General features: G+C 35.2%; 2 protein-coding genes across 3 annotated transcripts in view; both read right to left on the bottom strand.

The window, feature by feature from the left end:
* LOC115412866 (interleukin-1 receptor type 1) overlaps positions 1–6531 on the bottom strand; it is a 55440-nt gene extending 48909 nt beyond the window's left edge. The window contains exon 1 of the mRNA XM_030125524.1: positions 6370–6531. The gene's annotated coding sequence lies outside the window, so the exon portion shown is untranslated. The remainder of the gene's footprint in view (positions 1–6369) is intronic.
* A 4134-nt stretch (positions 6532–10665) lies between these two features.
* LOC115412867 (interleukin-1 receptor type 2-like) lies at positions 10666–24213 on the bottom strand. Of its 2 annotated transcripts, none has more exons than XM_030125528.1 (10): positions 23891–24213; positions 21744–21840; positions 18819–19077; positions 18464–18638; positions 16536–16713; positions 14259–14351; positions 14062–14127; positions 13812–13947; positions 11247–11392; positions 10666–11167 (listed from the first exon to the last, which is right to left on the bottom strand). In XM_030125528.1, exons 2-10 carry the CDS (start codon positions 21829–21831, stop codon positions 11022–11024), a joined length of 1287 nt encoding a protein of 428 aa, XP_029981388.1. In that variant the 5' UTR covers positions 21832–21840; positions 23891–24213; the 3' UTR covers positions 10666–11021. The 2 variants fall into 2 exon arrangements, with proteins under 2 accessions (XP_029981388.1, XP_029981387.1); XM_030125527.1 differs by having other exon boundaries at positions 23906–24212.
* Between the last annotated feature and the right edge of the window lie 1453 nt (positions 24214–25666).

Genomic DNA, 25666 nt, shown 5'->3' with positions numbered 1-25666 from the left:
TTCAGTTCCACGTACTATCTGCACTGTTTCACTGTTTGTGTGTTTGCATTGTCCTGTTAAAATTCACAGGACAATCGTTCTGCATTGCTACACATTTTCTAATTTTAAACTTTTCATGATTCAGTTCATGTTGAAGAACGTATTAGTTGAGGATAACTTTTCACAGCACTAACCATTTCACATTGTTATTAGATGAACCGATCCACCATCAATCACCCAGTTTGTTAAACTGTGTCCAAACCAACTAACTCTGAAGCTGCATAGTTAGATAACTTTTTTACAAACAAGACCTATGAACACAACTGAATAGGGTTCATGATTGATTGAAAGCATGTGAAAAAAATGAAAAAATGTGGGATGAATGTTGGTTAATATGATTTAATATAGGTAACTCTTGTTTTTACACTTAAAAGTTTCTTTTCTATAAGTGTCCTGGTGAGGACAGCAGCAGTAGAATTTACAGGAAGTAAAAATTTCATCCATACATCCAGACTAAAAACATACATAAAACACAGTAAAAAACCATACATTAAACACCACACTGAAAACATTTAAATAGAACACCACCACACTGGAAAAAATTTAAATCTTATCAAGTGTATTTTTCTCATTTCTAGTCAAAATATCTCATCACACTTAAAATAAGACAAAATCACCTAAAGAGTAACTTTTCAGTTGAGATTTAAGAACTTATTTTTAGACAAACGATCTTGAAAATCTTATTTCAAGAAATCTTACCAAGATAATTTTCACTTGTTTCACTGGCAGACTTTTTTTTTCTTTTTTCTTTTTTTGCTTAATTCAAGATTTTTTTTTTTTTTTGCTTGAACTAAGCAAAAAAATCTTGAATTAGACAAAAAAAAAAATCTTGAATTAAGCAAAAAAAAAAAAAAAAAAAAAAAGAAATCTGCCAGTGGAACAAGTGAAAATTATCTTGGTAAGATCTCTTGAAGTAAGATTTTCAAGATCTATTGTCTAGATCTGGGTGTCATCCTGTCATCCTCGATACCCTATTGTCTTTCAAATCCCACATCAATAACATCACCTGGTCTGCATATTTCCACCTGCACAACATCAGCCACCACCACCCCCATACCACCTCTATTCTTGTACACTGCCTCGTAACCTCCCTCCTCGACTACTGTAACTCCCTCCTATTCGGTCCCTCCATAAGCTGCAACTGGTCCATAACTGCCGCCCGCATCATCACCAAATCCCCCTCCTACCACCACATCACCCCCATCCTCCATGAACTGCACTGGCTCCCAGTCAAACACAGAAGTGAATTCAAACTCCTCCTGTACACATTTAAATCCATAATCCTGCTCCTCAGTACCAGTCAGACCTCCTCCATGCCCGTTCCCTCAGGTCCTCCTCCTCCATCCAGCTCACTGTGCCCCCTGTCCGCCTCAGCATCATGGGAGGCCGAGCCTTCAGCCGCTCTGCTCCCCAGCTCTGGAACCCCCCACCACCACCACCACCACCACCACCATCTGTAACAGTGTCTCTCTCCCTACATTCAACTCACCACTGCCAACACTAATATGCATTCTAGTGTCTATGGCAAAGACTCCAGTCTGGTCTAACAAATCCAGTACTGTACTAATCTCTGCACACATGTATTGTATAAACTGTCTTGGTTAGTTCTACTGAAACTTTTAGCTCAATAGTTTTTACTTGTACTTTTTTCTAGGTCTGGTTTGCAATTGCACAGTTAGGTTATTTATCTATTTATTTATTCTTCTTGCTCCTTTTTTTTTTCTTGTCTTTCTCTTCTTCCCTCCTTCTCATTTTATCTTTTATATCTTATTCTTGCTTTCGGAAAGTTGATTTGATTTGATTTATTTATTTATTTCGAACATGCAAGGAAACTAAATAAAACAAAACAAAATAAAACACAACACAACCTTCAAATGGACAGAATCTATCTTCAGCACATACAAGTCTGAATTTTGCATGGTCGAAGAGCAGTAGGAAGAAGTATAAACTTATTTAATCCTACCCCTCAGTGCTTTTACATCTTTATCACTAACTTGATACAAGAATCAAACAATACTATTTTCCTAATTTTAGTATCAGACCACAACAAATACAAAATGCAGTAACTGAATTGTACACAACAGTATGATCATGGCGGTACAGTCATACAAACAGACTCAATAATTCAACCATTTTCTTCAATAATTACAGCATATTTATCAGTACAACATTATCCATAAACAAACAGGCCTCATTGTCATTATTAAATACTGTGCTTCTCAAGAATAATTTCATTGTATCTTTTTTTAAACTGGATTATGTTTGATATTTGTTTTATCTCCACAGTTAGTGTATTTTTAGAATGTATTGTATGTATTGAATGTATTTTATGTGTTTAGATGAAGCAGTCCAATCTGAGCAGACTTTTCTATATAAATCAGGTTTAACGGTTTTCTTCCAGTATATTATGACTTTGTAATTTAAGTGATGTTTCTAATGTTAGTCGTTTGTCCAGGACAACAGATGGAAATTAGCGTCTCTGCTAAATCTGGTACATGCATCTTGTTCTTTGTAACTAATGCCAATACACACTGTCCTGTAACTAACTAAATAAATACAAATACAAAATCCAGACTCAAAAGTCACCTATTCAGAATAGCCTACCCACCACAAGTTTTACTCTCCATTTTCATTTTTACATATCATAATTATTCTTTCATCTAATTGTTTACTTCTTTGTATTTTATATATTGTCTGTTTTATCTTGTTGTACAGTGTCCTTGGGTGTCTTGAAAGGTGCTTATAAATAAAATCTATTATTATTATTATTATTATTATTATTATTATTATTATTATTATTAAAAATAAGTTCTTATATCTCACTAAAAAGTTACTCTTTAAGTGATTATGGCTTGTTTTAAGTGTGATGAGATATTTTGACTAGAAATGAGAAAAATACACATGGTAAGAGTTTACTTTTTGCAGTGCAGTAATTCAAGAAATACTAAAAGTATGCAACAATGTTCCTTAAAAGCTTCTCAAAGCAGAACATGATTCGCTCAGTTGGAAAACCATTTACATCCAGATTTAGAATTTCCCATAAAATTAAAGTGACTTTGAAAGTGTTTACAGAGACCAGATCCTTCATTTTTAGCTCCTTTTGTCGGTTGTTCCAGGCAGTGGAACCAGAACATTTAAACGCTTTCTTCTCCAGTTCTGTTCTGACTTTTGGAACACACAGAGATAACAGATCCTGGGACCAGAGACTATAATTATTAAAGTCATTCCAACTGATGGACACCAGTAAATATGAAGGAGGCAGATCATTTCTAAATAAAAGAATATTACTAGTGTTTCAGTCTGTATGTAAAAGGATCTGTCCACCCAACTGGGTGATATGAAACACAGAGTGGGAGAAATGAGGCCAGTAACAAACCTGAGAGCAGTGTGATAAACAGTATCAAAAACAGGTAAACACTGTGATGACGCATTCATGAAAATATTGTCTCATAATCCAGCAATAAAGTGGCAGCAGCAAATTACATTTAGCATCAAAAGAAGAGAGAGAAGAGGGATGGATGGATGGATGGATGGATGGATGGATGGATGGATGGATGGATGGATGGATGGATGGATGGATGGATGGATGGATGGATGGATGGATGGACTTACCTGCCCTTCAGTGTTGGTCTGTGAAACCACACTCATTTTCCACCAATGGGAACTGAAGGCTCTTATAAGACACAAGACTCCTTTGACAACAACAGTAATTTTACATCCCAAAATTCTTGCCTGAATCAGTTAGTTTTTCCTGTTAAAACCAGAACAAACACTACAAGAAGTGTTACAGATCCCTATTAGAAAAGGTTGTCTGATGACAAGGTGAAGTTGTGAAAATATTCTAAATGTGGTGTGTTAATATATGCAGATGTGCCCTTTTTTGTTGGTAAAGTAGCAAAAAAAAAAAAAAACTAACTCTGCAAGACTCTCCTGGTGTGATGTGATTCTCTGTCTGGAGATGTCAAAACCATTTAACAAAATTCATTCATTCATTCATTCATTCACTTTGTGGAGCCTATCCCACCTAGCAAGGGGCAAAGGTGGGGTACATGCTGGACATGTGGCCAGTTCATCGCAAGGCTAATTCCATTCAGTTTTATTTTATTTTATTTTATTTTATTTTATTTTATTTTATTGCCCAAGTCCCTTTTTTTGTCTAAATGATATCTTTACTCTCCTAACAGTGCTGCTTCATTTTGCATCATTGGCTGTTTGGAAAAAAATACGACCTACCAATAATTGCAATTATGCTATGAAGCTAACATGTTATCTCTTCTGTTTAAAGTACTATGAATGGAAGATACCCAACAGGATTAGGATCAGAACAGGGCTGAAATTATACTCTTAGGTTGGTATCACAACAACATTCTAACTTAGGAGTTTAGAGCGTCTCCTTTGTAGAAAAATCTTTTTTCTGTGGCTATCATGTTTGAGATGTTAGTAAAGACAAAGGTCTGTGGTGTTTCTTCAGAATAGGAGTCAGTTGGTAGCAGGGCTTTGTGGAGCTTTTGTAGGCCTTATTCAGATTTATGGCATAGTCTATTTAGTTTAGAAACAACAACAAAATCAAAACTGTATAAAGAAGTGGAAAGTTTAAAAGGTAACAATACAGTATAATATAAAAGAAAAGTGGGAAAAATAGCCGGGAAGAACATTATCTGAGGAGGAATGGGAGTATATCAATGAGCAACAATGGAAAACAACCTGCTCCCAGTCATGGAGGGAATATGGTTGGCAGAACATTGTGAGATATTTTATTACACCAGCGCAGAAATTTCAGGATACAAGATACTGGAGTCTATGTGGTGAAAGTAAAGCCAATCATTTTCATATATTTTGGGACTGCCCTTATATTGTGCCTTTTTGGCAGGATTTGAAGAAAAGCATGGAGAAAATTTTCAAAGTCCAATTTCCATTCATATAATTGGGAAAAGAGAACCAGGGGATAACACATTCACAGGATAAATATCTATTCAGAATATTGTCAGTAGCAGGTAAAAAAAGCCATCAGTAGGACGTGGCTAAAAAAGGATGCACCAAAAATGGAGGACTGGATGGACATTATACATGACATCTATAGGATGGAGAAGTTGACTTTCTTTGTCAGACTGGATTCAGACAAATTCCCCAAGTATTGGAAAAACTGGGTTGATTTTATAAGACTATTAAGAGCCAATTTTACTTGATCAGAGTAATGTGGATTTAGATCCATGTAAACCCTGGGTTCGTGCTACACTTTAAATGTTCAATGTTCATCTTATACAGGGGAAAAGAATGGAATGTGAAATATATATGTTATTTCCCTTTAACAACATTTTGGGTTGCTTTGTATACTTTTATTATTTCTGTCAATGCTCCCCTGTTTGGGTATGTTCTGTGTTTTTGTTTTTTTGGGGTTTTTTTTCTTTACATACATAGAAGTCATGTAAATGATGTGAAGTGCTAAGATGATGCTGACTGAAAAAAATAATAATTAAAAGATAATTACAAAAAAAGAAACAAAACAAAAAACAAACAAGAAATGTTATTTTTACAAATTAGATCTAAACCTCATTTGGTCATGATTCTAACCAGATGTTCATCTTATTCCACTCAGAAATTACCATGTGTCATTTAAAACATATAATAACTAGAAGCACTCGGAGAGTGCAGACCTCCGCCAAGGCTGATCAGTGGCCCCCCCTGTGGGCCCCCCCCCACGCCAAGGAGGTTATGTTTTTGCCAGGGTTTGTTTGTTTGTTTGTCTGTCTGTTTGTCTGTCCGTTAGTGTGCAACATAACTCAAAAAGTTATGGACAGATTTTGATGAAATTTTCAGGGTTTGTTGGAAATGGGCCCCCCCGTGGGCCCCCCCACCCCCGATCACCACCAAAATTTAATCATTTCTTCCTTATCCCATTTCCAACAAACCCTGAAAATTTCATCAAAATCTGTCCATAACTTTTTGAATTATGTTGCACACTAACGGACAGACCAACAAACAAACAAACCCTGGCAAAAACATAACCTCCTTGGCGGAGGTAATGATGTCAAATCCAAGGAGGACAGACATGGAGAACAGTTCTGACCCATGGGCTCTAGGTTTCCATCAGTATCTGGGCACATGAACAAAATCTTTCAGCTCAACCACAGACCAGATCACATCAATATGAAAACAAAACTGGGCTATCATAGTTTTAGACAAGTACTGAAGGTCAAGTCAAGACAGAGGCACTTTCAGAAATAAAAGGCTGCCAAAGCTGTGACACACACAGACCTGGACTCTCATCACACACTGAACAGAGCTGAAGTTTGATCTCATACTCCATAATGTTCAGAAAGCAGAACTTACCAGCCTGTGGTGTGTCTGTATAGGCAAAAGTCTCCTCAGGTCACATGGAAATCCTGTAAAGACATCCTCTTGCTTCTTGTTTTTCTAATTACATATCAAACATCTTAGCTCAAACATGTTCTCTCTGGTTCTGACTTCCTTTTCTGTGAGGATTTCAGGACATGTTGCAATTTCCTTTTCAGGGATCTTTTGAAAGCCAGCATGTGTCCCAATCTATTGAGCAATAACTGGGAGGAGAGCAGTGTGGATCCTGCTGAACATATGATTCATTCTATGCACATACCTTAGCATATTAGCTTTTTAAAGAGACATAACTGAATTTTCACACTCCAACTGTTGACAATAGTCCACTGAGTTCAGACCTGTCCTGTCCTGTCAGGTGTTTGGATTTCATCCATAATTCACACCAGTTGGCTGCTTCACACACATTCCTGGTTCATATTTGTGCCCTCACTCCTGTCGCTTCATGTAATGTGCTGTCACACTGAGACCTCTTGTGGCCACAGTGGAGAGAGAATACTCAGCCTATTTTCACATAAAAAGCATGTTGAAAACATAAAGTTAACGACAAATAAGTAAACTTTAAAGTGGTCTCCAAAATACTGTTCATTACTGCTTAAAATCTGAAATATTTCTGTAAAATATTAAAGCTTTAATCCAGTGGTTCCCAACCTTTTGTGGCTCGTGACCCCATTTTAACGTCACAAATTTCAGGTGACCCCAGACATTCAAAATAGAGGCTGTTTTTTTGGCTAAAATTAATTTGTTTTTGATTGTGTAATAGTTTGCTATACTATGATGCAAATAAATGTTCATTTTAGACAACATTTAGACTATATAATGTAAATTTTTATTAGTAAGTTTTAATTTTTTGTCAGTTACTAGAAATTTCAGGCGATCCCATTTGAATTCCAGGCGACCCCACAAGGGGTCCCGACCCCAAGGTTGAAAAACACTGCTTTAATCATTAAGTTCTTTAATTGATTAGTTGGCTGAAAAACAAACGTACAGTCACAGAAAAAATTATTAGACCATCAAAAGTCATCAAAAACAATGGTTATGCAATCAAGTACTAACTCCTGTGTGTGTCATGTGACTAAAACAGACAGAAAAGAAAACATGTAATGCTGAATGAAGTGATTTTGGTTATTATCAAGAAAACCATGGAAAATGTCTAGATATCAGCTCTGAAATTAAACTCTAATGAGCTATTTTTCTTGTTATCATTATATTCGTCCAAACAAATGCACCTTAAGTTGTACCAGGCATTAAAATGAATAAGAAATTGAAGAAAACAAGGGTGGTCTAATAATTTTTTAACACAACTGTAGGTTCAACTGGAGAGGAATGAATAAACTTAATGCTGTATTTCTGCTACTTTATGGAAGAAATTAGCTATTGGCCCACATATAAAACAATGTTTTGGTGCAAAAAAGAAAAGAAAAAGGTTATTAATGCTCCATTTTACTCCCAAAACCAAAGAAGGAAGTGAAATGGAAATCTGATTAAGTTGCAAAAACCAATCATTACTGAATCTGTTTGTTGACCTAATTCTTTACAGATCCCTGATAAATCAGTTATTGACTAATTATGAGTTTTTAGTGTGGGAGAAAAAAAAGATGTCTACAGAGGTTTTTAGCATCAGGAAAACTGCATGATGGTGACAAAGGCTGCATCCACACTGCAGGTCTTAATGCTCATTCATAATATTTTGTGTAGTTGTTCACATTATAATTTAAAAGCGACTGCCATCATATTCATGTGTGAACTGTCTATGGTCCTGAAGTGACCCACATGCACAGAAGAAGACATGATGTCACACACATCAAATATGGATCTTTTCAGTTCCCGACTCCTCCAGTGCAGAACTGTGAAATCTGTCACATTTCAATGATATAAAAGTCTGATGAAGTGCAACATAATCATTTAGATTTAATTTGCATTGCAAAACATCAGTTATGTATGCGATTTAGGAGCACATACGAACGTAGACTGGGTCTGATTTTGAAAAGATTGGATATGTGCTGTTCAGACTGAAGGAAAAAATTCACATTTGAGCCAAATATGATCAAAAAAGTCAGATTTGGTCCACTTTTACCTGCAGTGTGAACGTAGCCTGTGGACTGCACAAGGCTTACCGTTTAACTGCCATTTCATTCAATAAGCCTTCTGGCATCAATACAAGGAATTTATAGGCCCCAAGGAAGGTGATTAAAGTAATTAAGGCAATTTGGAACACGTTTTCAAATTGAACCGATCCTTGAGTCCCATCCTTAGGTGTGACTGAGCGTAAGACACAACAACTGCATCACAACTCACCTGCACAGATATCTGCAAAAGCGTAAACAACGTTATGTGTGTGGTTACATGTGACTGAGATAAAGATGTTACTGTACTGTATTAATTATTTATTCATCCAAATACCATATTACATGTCTGTTTCTGAAATACATGGCTTTAAAAGATGATCATTCTCATAATATTTATGCAGCATTATCATGACTTATCAAATTTATCAATGAAGTTCATTGTAAACAAATGACTTTATTAAAACTAGCTGCAGAGATGAAGTATTAACAGTACATTATAAAACAACATAAATGAAAAAAAACACAAAACATCCCAGATACAGATTAAACAGGTACACACAATTTAACACAACAAAATACAGAGAAGCCCAGAAGTAAAGTAAGTACTGTTCAGCTCCTTTTAAGATTGTGGTACCTGATTAAGTAGTTTTACTTTTTTTTTTTTTAAGTGGTTAGACTCCTCCTTCCTTCAGTTCATTTACTTGTGAGCTCCAGTTATTGCCTGGGGTACATTGAAGAGTACAGTCAATAACATACATGTAATAATACCTTCACTCACTAAATCCACCCCATAGTAATACAGTGAAAACACTAAATACCTGTTTTATAATATGTAATGCTGAGTCATTTTTGTGCTGGTTAACATTTACATCTTTAAAGGGAAGGTCAAACAAGGGATGTGCACTTTTACAAATGTCTGGAAAACATTTTTCTGTTGTTTCCTTGTTCCCATAATATTTGTTTTTACCCCTGATGGAGTGCTTTCAGGACAAACAAACTCTAGGTGTTTACATTTCTGTGAAGCTGTGGTCATCATGAACACTAACACCAGTTTCATTGCATATCAGAACTTCTTTTCATTTCAGACATTTTTGCAAATATTGATACAGTAAACTTTTACAATAGCTGCACCCGTATAAATCAGCTGTGATAATACTTTCTGTACAGTATCCCTTAGGTCTCTACAGTGTGACTTTTATGGTATGTCAACACAAAAATATAAAAATGTTTTGCTTTTCACATGGTTTTTGCTGCATGAAGTCATTATATGAGCATTTATTTATAAGGAAGCAGCTGTTAGATAAGGCTATTATTATTTCAATGTGGAAATACATATTTAATCCCATTATTATTATGCACTGCATTAATTGAACCTCTGTCTCATAAATACTGAATGTTGAATTAGAAATAATATTAACCCTTTCATGCATAAATTATGAAAGCCTTAATCAAGATTTTTTTTTCCTGAGTGTTTTTATTCCTCTCTAGGCATGAAAAAAACAAAAAAAACACGATTGAATTTTTTTTTAAATGAACCTGTTTTTCATGGAGTTACAAAAATGTCCACTCAGCTGGACAGCATGTGTTACATTTTTGAAGCAAAGAAAGATATATTTAAAACCCATCATCATAAAGTGATATACTGTGTGAAAACTATAATATATATATATATATATATATATATATATATATATATATATATATATATATATATATGTATATATATGTGTGTGTGTGTGTGTGTTTTGTTTTTTGTTTTTGTTTTTGTTTTTTTTTAATGCAACTAATCTCATGTTTTCACACATTTGATCATGTTTTAATACTAGTTGTGGAGATAACACGCAAAAAAAAAAAAAAAAATTGTTTGAGAAAATTAGTAGCTGATTTACGTTAGTGCAGATCAGGTTTATCAAGAACAGCAAAGTTACAGTCATGGTCTGAATGTCAGTGTAGATGATACATGAGCGTCCACTGTGTTGGTTGATATCCTCCTGAGACTCAGGAAAGTGAACAATTTTAGCTTTTTTACATTAAACAGTCATCTTGATTGGAAACTGCATAATGCAACAGTTTTTTCAGATACATTTTTTTTAAATTATTTTCATTTATTTATTTTTTAATGGAATGTCCTTTGCAATGAACAGCGTTTTTTTAGTGAAACTGTCAAACTTTTGTCCCCTACAGAGGACAAAAATGTGTTGTTGGGTCTCAGGAGGACATGGAACTAAAACTAAACCCATGAATATACACAAGAACATCTGGAGAACAGTTGTCCACTGTAGTGACCACTATGCATGAAAGGGTTAAAAATGCTTCTAAATTTGTGTCTATATCATGTCTTTTAGTTACACCAATACCACGAACATTAACTATCTGTGTATAATTTTTGCTGTTTAAAGTCATGTTATTGCCTGCTGTAAAACGATGTTCAGAACTGGAGAACAGTGTTTAAAATGTTACTGCATCTTAACAGATGTACTAAAATCAAAAGTTTGTTGAGTTATTATAATAGGAAACACTGACGACCAATACTGCAGAAAATATTAAAACAAAGCTGTTGAACTAGAAGGTGCTATTCTGCCGAGCCAGGATGTAATCTAACTTCTTTTTCCTTTTCGGTTTGAAGAGGACGCAGAGGAAGACAGACACCACCCCCAGGAAGCAAGACATGCCCACTGCAGCTACGACCAGCCATGTGGATGTGGAGTCTGTGGAGAGGACGGAAGGTGAGAGAGGAAAATCCATAGCATTCCCACAAATGACCACACGCATTCTGTGAAAACTCACCCTCTAGCTGAAGATGCACTACAGCCTCCTGTGTCCCTCCCTGGTTCTGAGTGATGCACTTGAGCTCCGTCTGTGTGTCTTCTTCTGTCATCTCTAGAATAATCAGCCTTATCTCAATCTGGCAGTCTGTAGACATCCTGCTCACCCTGTGAACCAGGACAACAGAGGGTTAACATCCGTGCTGCGTACTTTAACACTGCAGTTGTGAGTATTTAACAGTGGAAACACACACTGTCCATCAAAACTCAGAAAGATTTAATATTTTGATGACAACCTGATGCATCCTGTGTTTGTGTTCCTGTTGCTCTTCTAAATAATAAACACAGTGTTTCCCTAATAAATACTACATTTACCTTCAGTGTTCAATTCTAATTTACATTTCAGATCTAATTTTCTTTTCTTGGTTTGTTCTTATTGTGTCACTGGTCACAATCCTGAACTGAACCACATGCACAAAACCAGTGGAGACACAAGTGTTCAGATCTTCACCTTCAGTAAAAGTACTAATATACACAGTGAAAATACTCTGCTACAAATTAAAGCTGTGCATTCAGAAGCTACAGTATGTATAATAAATATTCAGTGTGATTTTAAAAGTTCCTGTGGTGTTAATGGGTTCATTTAACTCCTGCATTCATTTACACTGATCAACCATAACATTCCAAACACTGACAGACAAAGTGGTATTAGATCTGATTATCTCAGTACAGTGGGACCTGTTCATAGGTGGAACATATTAGGCAGCAAGTGAACATTTATCCCTTGAAGTTGATGTAAAGGAAACTGGGTCAGAACATCTCCAGATCTTGTTGTTCATTCCCAGTGTGAAGTGATTTGTACCTACCAAACCTGGTCTAAAGATCACCTGAATCTCAACCAGTTGAGCTCCTATAAGAGGAGAACATCATCACCACATGTCTGAATTTGGGTAGGTTCCCCTTTTTGCACTTAAACAGCTCTGACCCGAGGCCTAGACTCCACCAGTAAATCCCTGAAGCCCTGGAAGTAGAGAGGTGGACCTCCATGGATCAGATTTATCTATCTAACAGCTCCCACAGATTATCAATGATCCTGAGAGTAGGATGCCCTTCCTTAGTCCATGGAACACCCAATAAGACCTGCAGTTGTGGAAATGTTCTGAGCCAGTCATCACCGTTACCATATGGACCTGTTCAGAGTCACTCAGTCCATTATGATTCTCATTTTGCTGCTTCCAACACATCAGCTTCAACTAAATGTTCGTTTACTGCCTAATATATCCAACTCAGAGAAAGAATCATTTATATTGATTATAATAATCAATATTGATACCATGTCTCCTGTCAGTGGTCTCAATGTTATGGCTGATGAGTGAATATGTTGGATTTGAACAACTTTACAGTATTTGGGTGACTCCTTCCAGTTCAGAGTTCTGGCAAATCTCCATTTAAAGTGACTGTTTGAGATGACAGTGAACAAACTCAGATCTGTAGCCGATGTAGGACCACATATGTGTGTGGCCTGGATCACACTAGAAAAGATCTGACTCTTGGTTTGTGCTGTTCACATTGTCATGTAAAAAAAAATTAAGACAGATCTGAGAACCACCTGGGGTCTCTCTTGCCCAGTGTGCCCAAAGTCTTTGACAGTATTTTGAGAGCAGTGTTTGTTTAGAAGTTACTGTAGTGCATTAATAACTGGAAATTTGAGATCACTTCCACCAAATATCTCAAAGTTATGAAACACATAGTGAAATATGTATTACCATCAGCTCCAAAATGCAACTACTTGTTTTCTGTCTGGAACATCATTTAATGGACTATTTCAACCAGAGGCGTTTTTTTTTTTTTTTTAATGTATTTTTAGCATTTGATTCTGGGATTTGAATCTAATTTTCCAACAGCTGTCCATATTCTGTTTGCTTTTCCAACAGCAAAACTATCGGTTGAATTCATACCAAACTGGGTTTATAGATTGCCAGTGACCCAGAATAGATCTCATTACATTTGGGAAAAGTAGGTCAAAGTTCACATTTTTTATGAATTTTTAAAATCTTTTTTTTGGCCCATTTCCTTATAATGGGTGAAATTTCACATGTCTGTAGCAGCAAAACTATTAGTTGTATTCATACCAAATTGAGTTTATAGATAACCAGTAACTCTGAATAGATGTGGTTACATTTTGGGAAAAGTAAGTCAAAGTTCAAATTTTTTTTATGAATTTTTTAAATCTTTTTTTGTCCCATTTAGTTATAATGGGCAAAATTTCAAATGTCTATTAAAACATCAATTTTATTTCAGTTTACTTGAAACTTGGTAATATATAGAGGCTATTGATATGTTGACATCAGCACATGCATACACATGATTACATCAGCAGGAGTGATGCCAAAATAAGCTACAATACATGTGAGGGCTGGGGTTTGTTGTGCCTGCCACTACTTGTTTTTTATTAAGTTGGAAGCAGCTGGACTCAAATTTGTAAAATCCTTTAGAATGAATGAAGCTCTTATTCTGCTCACTGTCATCTGCGACCAGTTCATTTTTGTTGTACTTTCATCAGTTTAAAGTAGAAAAAGTCAGTCACCTTCTCCCTCCCTGTAGAGCGCGTCCATCAAGGTACGATGACTCCACTGATTGGCCGTCGACCAACCATGTGACAGTGGTGGAGTCTGCTGTTTCACATCCGGTTAACACTTTGCAAAACAGCTCCACCCCTGAACCTAAAAGAACCAAGAGGTATAAAGGGACATTAGAGGCTGCATGAAAACTTACAGGTATTCTGCAAGGTGTAGGTTTCAACTCAGTAAATAAATATTAATACTTTTATTACTCACCATGGGAACTTTCATATATGGTTCCATTCAGAGGAGAAACAATCACAGGTGGTGGAACTATTGGAGCTGATCACAGAGGAAAACAAATGTAATCAGTGGAGCAATATTTGGAGTGTAATATAAATTTGTAACATACATTATTTACAGACACAGTCAGATGATGTTGTAAATGAACGTATAAGTGAGGTGATCTTTACTTTGTACTGTGGTGTAGATGCTGCTGATCAGCACAGGGTCAGAGGTCACAGGGAGATCAGGCTCGACGGTGACCTCAGGTTCAAGGTTTGGACCTGGGAGATGCAAATCACATCCAGTCACATGTAGGAAAACACACAATAAGAACACAATGGCACAAACAACACTTCAGAGTCTGAGTAAAAATGAAATGAGCTAACTTGTCCTGGTGTAATTCAGTTTTTAGGCCAGTAGAGGGCGAGACACACTCACGACATAAAGCAGTAAGTGTGTGGAGGTGGACTCAAAACAATAAGTCAACATAAATTGTACAGCCTCATACACCTCTAGTAGAGCTTCAGTGCTTCTTGGCCTTCACTCTATAACCTGATGAACACTGTTCTAATAAAACATGTTCCTTCATGTGGTGCTTTTGTGACTGAATGCATTTTCAAAGTCATGTGACATTTTCCAGTGATTCCAAAAGGTTCAAGGTTACTTTATTTGTACCCGTGGGTAGATTTGTTTTGCAGTTGAGGTGATTGCTTTGGCATTACAGCAAGACATACACTGAACATGTCATGCAGGTACTTGATCGAGCTTACAGACAGGACGAAAAGTGTTCAGTGTTCCACCATTCATCAGTATAGCAGCATGGATAAGTAAAAGAATAAAATAAATAAATAAGATCAAATAAATAAAAACAAGATGCAATAAAACAATAAAAACCCAGAGAAGATAAAACAGTCTGGGATAAAAACCAGGATAAGAACATAAAATTTAAAAATTTAGAGTCACAATAATAATGAATAGGGCAAAGAAACAGAATAAATAACTAAAATAAGTTAATGAAGTGCAATATCAATATTTCTTTTTGAGCTCAGTGAGAATCAGGTGGTCCTGTCCAGCATTTTTGTTTACACTGAGCATGATAGGATATTGACTACCACTGAAAGCATCCATATTCAGTGTGTTTTTGCTTTCCACTGTCTCTTATCTCATAGAAAAGAGGTTAAACAAACACACGTGGTATCAGGGAGAATACAGTGAAGGAGGAATGTCACTGTTTTTCTTGATGCCATTATGGTTGAATGGTTGTTATTGTGTTTTATTGTTAATTGTGTATCGTGTGTGTTTTTTGTTGTTGTTGTTGTTGTTGTTGTTGTTATTTGGACTTTCTATGGCTGCTACCGAGGGATGTAACGATTACCGGTAAAACGATAAACCGTGGTAAAATTGCAGACGGTTAGTATTACCGTTTAAATTCTAATTATCATGATAACTGTGTATGATTACCGCACTTTTCCGGAGAAAATGCCTATGTAAAGATATCCTTTTATGTCAGATATTTGAGTAAAGTTTTAATTTATTATAATTTTAATTTTATATACCTAATATTTGGAACCAATATTCACTTTTAAAGTCTTTGAAAAGGTTCGTTAAGCATCTTTGTGTTATTTATGCAATAAATTATATACATTTTTCAAATTGGATTTTATAGTTTTTGTGTGTTTTTTGTCCTTTTATGTTTTTATAGTAGGTTAAAGTGAAAAAGTAATAAGCAGTTGATATAAATGAAGTTGTGCTGAAAAAAAAAGATACCAAATATAGGTATAGTAAACATTTGTTTATGTAGTTAAAGGCAAAATCAAAGTACTGAAAATGTACAAAATTGGCTCAGACCACAAAGGGTTAATATTTGAATGTTTCTGCCAACAGAAGGTACATTGTACCAATTTATTTATTTATTATTTTATTTATTTATTTATTTTTATTTATTTATTTTTTCAAAATACAACTTGGTTAAATTATTTCAGTGTGTGTATTAGTACTTTTTGAACATTTTGAGCACAATTTCAACAATACCACGATAAAAATGATAACCGTGATAATTTTGGTCACAATAACTGTGATATGAAATTTTTATATCGTTACATCCCTAGTGCTACCTAGGCCAGGTCTCCCTTGCAAAAGAGATTTCTAATCTTAGTGGGACTTCCTGGTTAAATAAAGGAAAAAAAACAAACAAACAAAAAAACGCAGCAGTCATTGGTGATCAATAATCTCTGATATGAATAATTATTACTATGAAAATCTCCCTCCACTCCAAAACTGATTTCGTTGAGGTTAGTGTTTATGATGTGCACTAACAACAAGTATTTTTGTAACCTTTCTTGATCTATAATGATATAATAAAACATGTCAGTATTAGTACTGGTTATTTTTAGGTTCAGCAGGTAACAGCTGTGGTTTAGTTCCACACTTTCAGTCATTACATTCACACTGAGGACTTAACCTACCGTTCACCCTGAGCTGGATGGCCCTGCTGACCTTGTACTGCTGGTTGTTGATGGACACATTGAGTCTGCATATGTAGAGACCTGCATGGGACCTCTTGACCACAGGGATGATCAGGAAACCCATGTCCCGTTGGAAGGAACCATCTCTGCTCAGTTCAAGGGCTTTGGGACCGTAGTTCTGTCAGGAAGCAACATCACAGGGAAGAAGGAGGACTGAGCTGAGGTCTCCAGGCACTGATCATGTGTTTGTAAACTAAATTATGTATTAACTCATAAAGACCCAGTGCTACTTTTGTGGCAGTTCTCAAATGAATTTTCCTCTATTTTTAACCTTTCTTAAGTGATTTATATTAATATTAATATTTATTCCAATATTATTCTCTGTATTTATGCATTTTTAAGTGAAAATCATGTATTTTCCTATATTTAATTCACTGATCATGTAGATGTTCAGAAAAGTTCAGATTAAAGTTGGGGTTATTATATCAAAAACAGAGAAAACTGAAGAAAAAGGGACTTTTTCAGTGAAGAATATCATTAACTGAACATAAATCCAGTGTGTCCATCCACTGTCATTGATCCAACTCCATGGGTTTTACTGGTGAATCAATGTTGTTGTAGATGATGGTGTTTCCACAGTAACTACAGTGCCTCTAAACATCCAAATGGGTCATATCTAATGACCATGAATAGATATTTTATACCAATTATTTACATGTATTAATAGGATTAATGGATCAACAGATATGAAACAGTTCATATCAGTAAATGATTTCAGTTGCTGGTGGAGGTTTGGTCCTTTAGGTTAATCTGTCACATATATGTGAAGACACAGATTCCACTAAAATGCCATAAATGTAATTGCTTTATTGTAAATCTCCCACATTTGCTTTCTAAGTTAAAATATTTTTTCAGTTATGTTAAAAGTACAGAGATGTTACATTATAAACATCATCAAATAATTAATATGAGGTTTGGAAATCTGAGTAAAGTTTGCATCAAACATAAAACATAAGAATGAGTTACATATATGGATATGACTACTATCCTGAAATTAGAAAACCATTAAAAACACACTTTTTTGAAGCTGATTTGTACAGAAAATGAACTGAAATCATTTTACAATATTGTCAGAATTTCCTTAATCTGTTATGTCACCACCTTCCTGAAACAATTGCATAATTTTTTAAATTTTTTTTAATTTTTTTTTTTTTTAGGAAACACTTAAAACTTTATCAGAAATTGAGTATTTGATGATTTAGGCAAAAAAAAAGAAAAAGAAAAAAAAAGTCATTTTTGTCAAAAAATTACATTGGCAGTTATTTTAGGAACATGACAATGTGATGGTGCATTCAGGTGCCCCCCTTGCTGTCAGACAGTATGCTTTCTTGCAGAAAAAAGCCTATTCTAGACTTGAATAATCAGAGGTAGGAAGTCATTATTGCATCAAACCACATCAGACCCACCCCAAAAGCAAATGAAAATGTGGTGACTAACACAGGTGGATATACACTGAGTGGAAATCTGTGGGAGTAGTGGGAGCAGTGGGACACTGATTTACCAGCAAGTGACACATTTTTGTCTGTTTCCCAGGCTGGATTTTTCCATTGGATGATTGTGGTTTGTGTTGTTGATATTCCAAACTGTAGTTAACTTAATGAAACCCAGAATGTTATTTAGATTATTATTCACCTCCCACCCTTCCAAAAAAAACAAAACTATAACCTGTCCCTACTCAACCCATACAACGCAGTACAAAACCACATTTATTTATTATCTCTTGAGTTGTAGTTCTGTTCTGCACATCCTGGATAATCTCATGCAAGGTCCCATTGAAACCTGCTAAGTTTTCACTGCTGCTTCAGTGTTCAACGTGTTCACATTAAACACTTTCATTCATGTGAGTCATGTTTATTGTTTTCACTCACCTTGTACCACTCAGTCTGTCTGTGTGTGTTGTTGAAGGAGTCCAGAGATGGACATGCAAAGGTGATCTTCTGACCCAGTGCAGCTGATCTGGGATATGATAGTTTATCCATGTCCACAGAGCTGGACCCAAACACATGCAGTGTGATGCTTCCAGTTACACAGTAGGATGCATTTCTGCAGACAAAGGTCAGGACAAAAAAGGCACAGGATGCTTCAAATAAGGCCCAAAGCTGAAGTGTCACAACATTCAAAGAGTTTTCAGAATAATTTGGCAGGTAGTAGGTCACAGTGCTGAATCAGTGCATTCAAGGGATGGATAACAGCTCTATCTGTGTGTGTGGTGTGCGTCTGTACCTGTAGGTGCAGGTGTAATCCCCTGAGTCTGAGGCCTGCGCTGGTAGGAGCCATAACTGTCTCTCCTTCTGCACGACACGTCCCTCAGCCTCAAATGTGGCGTTCTCGGTCCGGTTACTTTTAGTGATTTGGTAGTTTGCTGTTGGGGGTGCAAGGTTGCGTACTTCAAGGACTCTCTCAAACGTGGGAAAAGAGAGGATCACTGCATCTCCCTCCACTCTGAATATCTCCACCTCTGGGAACACTAGGAAGCAGCCGTCTGGAGGAAAACACAATAAAAACCTTATGATACTGTAGACAGCCACACAATAGGCCAGTACTGAGGGAATAGGTCAAAAACAAGAAACAGCTCCCTGACATTTAACTCTGTTTATGTAGCTGCTAATTTTCTTAGTACTAGAAACATTATGGTATGTGTGTGCATATGTTTCAGTGGCATGAAGTGTATATTTTTGTGTCTAATTATATTTACTAGAGCAAACTAAAACTAAGAGTTTTTTAAAAAATCACAGTTTCAAACACACACAAAAACTTGGTTTATGGTATAGAACAGGGGTGTCAAACTCATTTAAGTCCAGGGGCCACATTCAGCTAAATTTGATCTGCAGTGGGCCGAACCAGTAAAATCACAACATAGTAATATTTAAATAACGTGAACTCCAAACTGTTCTCTGTTTCACAGTGAAAAAAGTACATTACATTATGAAAAGGTTTACATCTACAAACTATCCTTTCAAAAGATGAGAATAACATGAACAAACTGAAAAAATAAGTGTAATTTTAACAATATTCTGCCTCAGTTTATCATTTGCACATGTTCATTATAACTTACAGATCACAGTGGATCAACAAACACACAAAAAATGTAATAACAGGCAGAATATTGTTAAAATTGTGCTTACTTCTCTTAAAACATTTCAGGTTGTTCATATTTGTTCTGGTTATTCACATTTTTTACAAAATTATTCTTTGTTTTAGTGTAAATACATGAAAATATTTACATTTACAAAGAGAAAAAATTTGGAGTTGTCATTATTTCTACGTTATTGTGATAGTATTTTACTGAATTCTGCCCACTTGAGATTGAATTAGTCAGAATGTGGAACCTGAACTAAAAATTGTTAAGATCTTCAGTGTAATTTTTGCATTTCACAAATTCGTCCCAAGGGCTGGACTGGACCCTTTGATGGGCCAGATTTGGCCCCCGGGCCACATGTTTGACACCTGTGGTATAGAAGAACAGAATGGCTTTACACAGTTTCATCCTACTCCTTTCAGCTATACTCAACGGTTTATAATCAAGGTTTTATAAGGAAGACCTGAAAAAAATTAAGCAACGCTAACCACACAGTTAGCCATAAAGTTCCATTCCTCTTTTTATTCCTGTTTACACACATTAGTAATCACCTCTGACCTGGTGGAGTGATTACATACTGAGTCAAAAATAAATCACTTTGTCACAGTCATTCCATGAGGAGGAAAAATAGGTTAATCCGACTTTATAGGTAAAAAACTACAATGAAAAACCAAGAATAAATTTTAAAAAAAAATATGAGAAAATTATAAAATCCTAATAAGTCTGATCCAATTATATTAGTTCCTTAAACAAATTCATTACTTGCATTAATTTATTCCATAAAAACCTTAGTGTCAATACCTTTTTCAGTCCATTTCAGTAAAGATGCACCAATTCTAAGGCAATAGTTAAAACTGATTTGACTGATAACGATTTAATTTTCTGTTCGTGTTATTTCTTACCTCTTTTGTAGCAAGGAGACAAAGAAATCTTTATTATAAAACAAAAATAAACATATAACTGCACTGTTTTCAGCCTTTGCTTCAATCAACAAGACAAGTATAGGCTGACATATCTGGGCATCCCCATATTAAATATATATTACTATTATACTATGACATGATTTTATGGTTTTTACACATTATAAAAATATATTTACTGGTAAGCATTGGACTGTCAGAAAAGATGGTAAAAGTTGAATTTAAAAATCTCTCTCAAAAACTTGAGATAGGTGGTAAAACTGATTAGAAACTAACCAGGAAAATGTTGTTTTGTTATAAAACTGTTTATTCTTTTGAAAAGGGATGTATGAATGAGTTTGATGGAAAATCAAAGCCTTCATTTATTAAAGCACAGGTGTCAAACATGTGGCCCAGGGGCCAAATCCGGCCCGCCAAAGGGTCCAGTCTGGCCCCTGGGATGAATTTGTGAAATTCAAAAATTACACTGAAGACATTAATCATTTTAGTTCAGGTTCCACATACAGACCAATTTAATCTAAAGTGGGTCGGATCAGTAAAATACTATCATAATAGCCTATAAATGATCACAACTCCAAATTTTTGTCCTTGTAAATGTAAAAATTTTCATGTCATTTTACTGTATTTACACTAAAACAAACTAACATTTCATAAAAACATGAATAACCTGAACCAATATGAACATTTTAAAATGTTTGAAGTCTAATTTTAACAATGTTCTGCCTGTTATTAAATCTTTTGCGTATTTGTTGATCTACTGTGATCTGTAAGTTGTAATTTACACATTTAAATGACAAACTGAGACATAATATTGTTAAAATTGCACTTAGTTTTCTTAAGAAATTTCAGTTTGTTCGTGTTATTCACATTGTTTTAAAGGATAGTTGGTAGATGTAAACATTTTCATCTCATAATTTTACTTTTTTCGCTCTAAAACATAGAGGAAAGTTTGGAGATGACATTATTTCTATATTATTATGTTATTATTTCACTGGTCCGGCCCACTTCAGATCAAATTTGGCTTAATGTGGCCCCTGAACTAAAATGAGTTTGACACCCCTGTATTAAAGCATCTCCCGTTGTGGCAACGAATTTCAGTGTGTAATAGATGCATAATTCAGTTTATTACCTTCTAAACAGTGTGCTCACCTTTCATAGACAGAGGAGGCAGTGGTGGAGGTCTTCCATACACAAATTTAATGATGATCATAGTAAACAGTATTTCCCAGCGGACCATTGTGGCAGTCTACATGGACACAAATGTCAAAAATGAAAAAACAAACAAAAAACAAGCTCAGGGTTTCATAAAAGCTGAAGAGAAAGACAAGAGTAAACCATATAAATAACAGCTAAAGCCAAAATCAGCTCTGAATGTAGAAACTACATCTTTAATAAGGTCAGAGTGCACGTGGGATTGGCATTGTATCACTGGTGCTTTTATTGAGACTATAAGTATGTTGTAAAATTGTGACGTAATGAGATTTCCAGTGGAATGTGTGTACTCTCATTCATCCCGCCCCCACATTGAGACTCCAGATTTAACTTCGGGGGTTTACCAACAGCAGCACATGAGCCCAACATCACCATAGGTCAGCAGAACCAATAAGGCCCACAGTAACAGTGGGACTGACTGGGTCACATTCATAATACTAAATACTACTTACATTCAGTCCATTCATACTAAATGCTACATGATGCTACAGTATCTGCTTTAGTTTTTCCTCATTTGGACACAGTATACTAGACTTAAATTTTAGAGTTCATGCAGGGAAATGTTGCACAAGAGTTTCCAAGTTAAATCATCATTTTTGTGTTTTTTTTCAGGTTTTCACTTCTGCTTCTGTCTTCATATCTAATATGAAGGATCAGATGACACTTTCACACTCACAGACACGCACAACATGTCTATTCCCACTTAAAATGTGTTCATGTGTCATCAAACGGGGATCCCTTTCATACAATCTGTATCTATATAGCATCATATATACACTAATCACCATACCACAGATGTATGACAAAATAAGATCTCATTATTTTTATCATTATTTTTAATATAAAATCCTCAGTGGGCTTATTTTTGATATTTGAGACTCAGTTTTTTGTTTTTTTTTAATTATTTTTGCAATAACAATAAAAATTATCTAGAGTTTAACTCAGCTTCAGTAAGCCTTGAGTATTTCTGTAAATATAGGCCTATTTTATTGTTAATATAAACAAAAGTCTAAATTCCATATATTTAAAATAATACAATTTTGCAGTTTGACTGAATTTTGCCATGAGTTTGGGTCACACACAAATACACTTAGAAGAACTATTGTTTAGTATTTAGTATGTATATTAACATTATATACAGCTGTGGTCAGAAGTTTTGACAGTGATACAAGAATTCCAGCTACAGTAGTTTTTTCCACATGTTTCTTAGGCCTGCTGAAAACTACTATAAGCATTTTATAAGCTTCAAATACTTCTATTTGCAAATAAATCGCATTGAAGAATAAGTTATTGTCATTACCAGAAGAAAAAAAAATATCTAAAGTGATAGTACTATAAGGTGAAAATACACTTATATGAAAAGGCTATATAAATGTACATGTGCATTTAAGGTAATAAATATAAAAATGTACAATTTGTGTGTTTGTTTGTTTGTTTTTTTAAATATATGCTGTTTTTATATTTCAGTAGCTAGATGCAGTAAATGGTTTCTGTGTAACTTGTGTTTGGGTTGTTGAGTACTGATCACCCTTGTTAACAATGAACTTAAATTATAGTGTTTAGTGATTTGTGATTAATACTCGGACATTAATAAGGAAAACCACCATTATTACATGTTTTAGCTGATGTCAACATCACTAAATACATATTTTAATGTATTTATTAGTATAATATTATTATATGTTGTGTTTTTTCAAAAATCTACAAAAGTGGATGAAATATTCCTATGCATATTGCAGACATATTTGTAAGGAAAATGTACTTAAAGTATGAAAATTTTAATTAAAAGTAGCCATTGTGCAGTAAAATGTTTTATCACCAGTCATAGTTGATCATAGCTGTCAGACAAATAGTGGTGAAAAAAGTATAATGTTTACTTGTAAGATGTTGAGGATAAAGTATAATATGACATAAAATAGAAAATACTATTATAAAGTTTGTACTTAAACACAGTACTTGAGTAAAAGTATTTACTGAACTTAAACATGGTTATTTTACTTCAAACATGGAAACAAATTTTGTAGTAAATGATGGTAGTACCTGTGTACAAATACCATATGAATGTAAGTGCAGGGTTCATATACCTGGATGAGCAGAGCGTGTGCAGGTGAGCGTGGCGGCCTCAGCTGTGTAACACGGACGTCCGGCAGCTGTGATGTGGAGACGGCGTGGGACGCAGCAGCATGTGGTCGGTCTCCCTTGGGTGCAGGGGGAACCTGTGCTCTCTTTTCAAGGTTCCCACCCCTCTCAGATGGAAATTTCTTAGGTTTCCCAATGTAACGCAGCGTACTGTACAGCTCACCACTCAAGTCTGCTGACTCCTCACCCCACACATACACTGAATATACACACACTTCCTCCCATACACACACAGTATGTTGTCAAAGTGGACCTAACCCACACACACTCTCTGCAGGTTCATTCAGAAAAAAAAAAAAGCTCTAGTTTTGCAAGTGTTTACATATGTTGTGCTGCTTGTCCATATTCAGCTGCGTATTACGTCAGGAGTGGACATCAGTGTTTGTTTTAACACAAAAAAGGCATTCCCTTCACATGAGGAGGAGATAAGGACCAGCAAAAGCACGAGCAGAAGACAGTCTGTTTTTACAGCTGTTATTTGACAGGGTTTTCAGTGATCTGCTGCTGATATTTGACTGTCTTCCACAGGTTTGGGAAGGGCACAGAGCTCAGCTTGAAACAAATAAATAAATACAGAAAATTACATCACTATTTACTTCTCTAAGTTGTTGGAGTTTGTTCCTGAAAAAGGTTCAGCCAGAAGACCCGAAGTTGAGAAGTCTGGGGTCTTTGTGAAGAATCAATGTGAATATTGAAATACTTGATGGAGCAGGAGAATAAAATTTTAATTTGGCTAAAATTTGCTTAGAGGTCTTATGTATGTCTTTGTGCATAAGAAATCAACATAAGTGAATCCTCAAAGGAACTTTGTGTTGGTAAATGCAAGTTATGCAAATTTACAGGATTTCAGTTCTGTTGCAACATGTTGATGGTCATATGAACTATGTTTTCAGCTCAAAAATGTCCAATTTCATCACAATTAATGTTATATTTTCATGTTACAAATGGCCAAGTTATATTTGAACTGAATTTACCTGAAAAACAAATATTCTATTCTTTTAGATTCCCCAATTTTTCTTATAAGATAATATACTACATATCACATGTTTTATTTTTACAGGTTGTAATATGGAGTATGGTGCTGATCCATCCTGCTTATGTTACGCCAATACATACATTAAGAATGTCACACGTCACTTTTTAAATCAACAGTTTTCTAATAATAAGCATTTTTATAAAGAAATAACAATTCTATATTCTTATTTACTCTTTAGTATGATGATAAACTATACAATAAATAATTCTGATACTAGTTTTTGCACAGGGATCATTTGTGGAAACGGTGACATGGCTGCTGAGCATCAGTATGATGGGATCTGTAACAACCATGTCACATCCGTCCACTGCCACATTTTGTGTTTTTGTGTCAGCTGTTATTGTTTTAGATCCACAATACTAACATCTATGAATAAGAGGAGAATTAGCAATAGTAAGTATATAAGTTTATTACTAATAAAGTACTGGTACTGACCAGATCATCATGGGTAATGTCACGTCCGTCCACCAGCAAAAGTTTTCACATACACGTGCTATTCAAAATCCAATATTTCTGAAAATATAGCTTCCACTGTCAAATAATATCAGTAGTCTGTGCACAAATGTATTAGCATTATTTCAACACAGTTCTATGCATTTCTTACAACTTCTTTTTTTTTTTTTTTTGACAAAAATGGCCACTCATTTGACCCCCTAAGTAAATTTTAGCCAAACTGGATATTAGT

This window comes from Sphaeramia orbicularis, chromosome 21 (assembly GCF_902148855.1).
Source record: "Sphaeramia orbicularis chromosome 21, fSphaOr1.1, whole genome shotgun sequence".
NCBI classification, from domain to species: Eukaryota; Metazoa; Chordata; class Actinopteri; order Kurtiformes; family Apogonidae; genus Sphaeramia; species Sphaeramia orbicularis.
This window is presented reverse-complemented; position numbering and strand designations above follow the sequence as displayed.